This window comes from Chrysochloris asiatica, unplaced genomic scaffold (genome assembly GCF_000296735.1).
Source record: "Chrysochloris asiatica unplaced genomic scaffold, ChrAsi1.0 scaffold00518, whole genome shotgun sequence".
In the NCBI taxonomy this organism is placed as follows: Eukaryota; Metazoa; Chordata; class Mammalia; order Afrosoricida; family Chrysochloridae; genus Chrysochloris; species Chrysochloris asiatica.
In genome coordinates this window covers 384,036-387,583 of record NW_006409036.1, presented here as the reverse complement: position 1 = coordinate 387,583, position 3,548 = coordinate 384,036, and the positions used below count along the sequence as shown (strand labels likewise).

At 39.2% G+C, this 3,548-nt stretch overlaps 1 protein-coding gene across 1 annotated transcript in view; it reads right to left on the bottom strand.

Annotated features, from left to right (window-relative positions):
* Positions 1-3,548, bottom strand: part of LOC102833647 (zinc finger protein 699-like) — a 53,803-nt gene that overhangs the window by 2,061 nt on the left and 48,194 nt on the right. The window contains exon 3 of the mRNA XM_006877507.1: positions 1,217-1,343. Within this exon, the coding sequence (XP_006877569.1) occupies positions 1,217-1,343 (127 nt within the window). The remainder of the gene's footprint in view (positions 1-1,216; positions 1,344-3,548) is intronic.

Sequence of the window (3,548 nt, the reverse complement as noted above, 5' to 3'; positions counted from 1 at the left end):
TTCCTCCTAACAGGGACCAGGTGTCATCCTTCATAAATCGCACTATTGTATGTTCACTGGATAACTTTTCTCCAACACTAAAGTTTCGAGAAACTGACCAAATGATTGAAGGTGAGGTTTGCAATAGGAAACAAAAAGGGAAGGAATGATTAAGAGAAAAAAAAGTAGCTATGAGCAAAGAAAAACTCTGAGGCAGTAGGCAATGGTCAAAAGGTAATTTACTATGAAAAACTTCAATGACTATTGAGAGTGACAGTAACAGTGTGTGCAATTAGGGCAGCAGAGTAGAAAGATACTGGACACAATGCACATGGAATACAGAGATGCTCAATGCACATGTAACAGGAAAATGGGAAGGACTTCCTCCACAACACAGCTGGGAGAGTATTAGGAAAGTCAGAAAAGTATCATCAGGTATCTGAGAAGCTCAGTCTCTTCAACCCAAAACACTTTTTCTAACTGATTCATCCAAGTCTAACTCCTTCTACACAGTACTGGCCTTCAAAGAATTGCTGCTTTTGTGATAATCCCTGATGTAGCTACTGTTGTTCTAAAGTGCTATTGAGTCAGTTCTGACTCATAGCAACGTTGTATATGGTTTATGTTTGCATGAATTCAGATGGGGGTGTCTCTGAATAGCAAACCCTGCTGGTAACAGTCAGGGCTTTTCCTACAGAGTTTACCCAGACACGGTGGCCCTGGATAAAAGCTATCTCCACTCTCCTAAGATCATTCTCTTGTTTCCCTGGTAGAACAAATGGGTGTAGCTGACACAGTGCTCATGGAGACAGGCATGTTATAAGTTAAGATAGTTAAGAGCAATGACACGGACACTGAAGCATTACTTCGGTCTTCATACTCTGGAGATAAGTGTGGATTTTTTTGTAGCATAAAATCATGTCACATTTGTAATAAAAACAGAAAAACTCTTTACAAGATCTAAAACCATGAATTTCTCTGTAATCCAAAGTGGTCCCTAAAGCAAATGGTCACACTTACTACACTTAAAGAACCTACAGACTTTTAACCACAAAGGAAATGAAAAGTCCGTTAAATGGACTTATGTTGTTTATGTGGCAAGTCAGGATATTTAAGATCCACAGATCATATGACCATGCCTATCCTATTTAACAATCCATTCCCAAATGCTTGAGCAAGGTTGATGCGTATTTGTACACTAAAGAATAACTCTTTTTTTTAATGATGCCATCCTTACCTACGGAGGCCAGGTTTACGAAGGTTTCCATCATTACATCTATGTAGAGTTTCCTCTGAGCAAGATCCAGCAAAGCCCACTCTTCTTGCGTAAACTTCACAGTCACATCCTCAACGACCACTGAGTCCTAAAACACAACACATTGGTTCAGCAAGGTACCATATACTCCAGTGAGTGAAGTCCAGGGGAACTGAGAATTCATAGAGATACACACAAGATTCTGTGTCTGCCAAAGTGTACTCTAGAGTCTAGCTCTTAATCCCTCTTCACTGTCTACACTAAGGCCCTCACTTATGGCAGCCTGTCTCACAGACTTAACAGTGCTTCAAACACACTGAGCTGAGCATCTCTCTTCACACTTAACTGTGACCAATTCCAGTTTTATTCTTCTCTTATCTTTATCATCTAGAACAGCTTAAAGACATAGGAGAAATTACAGAAATACTCTCTAAAGAAGAAAGTTTAATCTACCACGTCCTTGTGAAAAACAAATAAAATTTAACTCCTTCCACAAAGCATGAATCACAGAGTGAATGCAGGATAAGGTATTAACTAGGTAAACACTGTAGGACTGCCTGGCAGCTTTTCCTTTTGTCCCTAATCATCCGTGGGAGATCCATGAAAACAAACTTGCAAGCCAAGCCCCTGATATAGTCATATTTTCTTGGAAAAACTCCAGGTTATCAAGAGATGATAATACAACCTACTGAATATATAATACATTCTTTTTGAGATTATTCATCTTTACCTATCAGCTAACAATTTCTCAATAATTCAGTAGTGACAGTGCCATTCTCTCTGCCCTTGTCATGGAGTCAGGCAAGAATATAGGAAAGTCACGAATTCTGCCGCCATCTTTATTCCTAAAAGACTCAGGAGACTGACGCAGACAACTGGATTGTTGGCAGAACTCTGAAGAGGAGTACCGCCAGCTACCATCTTTAAGCAGCGCATAATACCTCAGTAACCGACTCGAAGGCACTTAACAACAAACTCTGCTACAAGGTTTTCTAACAGAGAAAGTTTTTCTAGCAGGACAAAAGAACAAGGGAAAACTGAAACAATGTCTTAACAACTATATGGAACACCATCAAGAGACATAACATGTGTGACCAAACTTCCAGAACAGGAATAAATAAGAGGGGGGAGGGTGGTATTTGTCAGGAATAAAATTTTCTAACATGGCTCTGGTAGCATAGTGGTTACGAATCGAGCTGTGAACCGCAAGGTCAGCAGTTCAAAACTACCAGCTGTTCCGCGGGAGAAAGATGAGGCGTTCTGCTCCCGTTAAGATTTATAGCCTCGGAAATCCTGTACAGGGTCACTATGAGTAAGAACCGACTCCATGGCACACAGCTAACCAGCCAACATGGAAGATAAGAAAATATGCATTCAAGAAGTGCAACAAACCCTTAAATGAATAGATCCCGAAATAAAATTACTGCAATGTATTTTCAAACTTTCCAAAACCAGAAACAAAGAATTCTGAAAGTGACTAGAGAAAAACAAAGTTATCTACAGAGGAGAAATAAAACTAAGTTCTGATTTCTTGCCTTTTCTCATTCTTCTAGAGGTCCACGGAATATTTCATATTCTTCGCCAATGCCAAAATCAAGCACATTACATCTTCTTTGGACTTTCGTATTTATTGTCTAGCTTTCCAATGCATATGAGGTGATTAAACCTACTATGGCTTGGGTCAAGAGTACCTGAGTATTTTCATTGACCTCTTTGCTTTTTAACCCTTCAAAGAATCTTTTACAGAAAATATGCCCAATGCAGTACATTGTTTTCTCTGCTGACTTCTGCTTCCATGGATGGTGACTGTAGATCCAAGTATAAATGAAATTCATGACAACGTCAGTGTTTTGTTTTGTTTTGTTTTAATTTATCAGTGTTGCTTATTGGTACCTTTGTGAGGATTTTTCTTTTCTTTACACTGAAATGTAATCCATACTGATGGCTTTAGTCTTTAATCTTTGCCAGGAAGTATCTCATATTCTCTTCTCATTCAGTAAGCAGTTATGGAATCTGCATTTCACATGCTGTTAATGAATCTTCCTCCAATCCTGAGATATTATCCTATACAAAGTAAATCCCAGAGACTCTACAAAACAAAATCCTGTAACTTATATAGAAGGATGCAGAAATGTCAAGATACAAGATCAACGTGCAAAAATCAGTCTGACTGATTGTGAGGGTTGGAAATGTAAAGATAGACATTTTATAGCAAGGAGGGGGAGTGATTAACTTTTCAGTCTAGGAGCGGAGGTCCCTAGGACCATCAAGGGAGAAGAGCAGAGAGCAGGACCCTACCCAGAGAAGCAGTGAT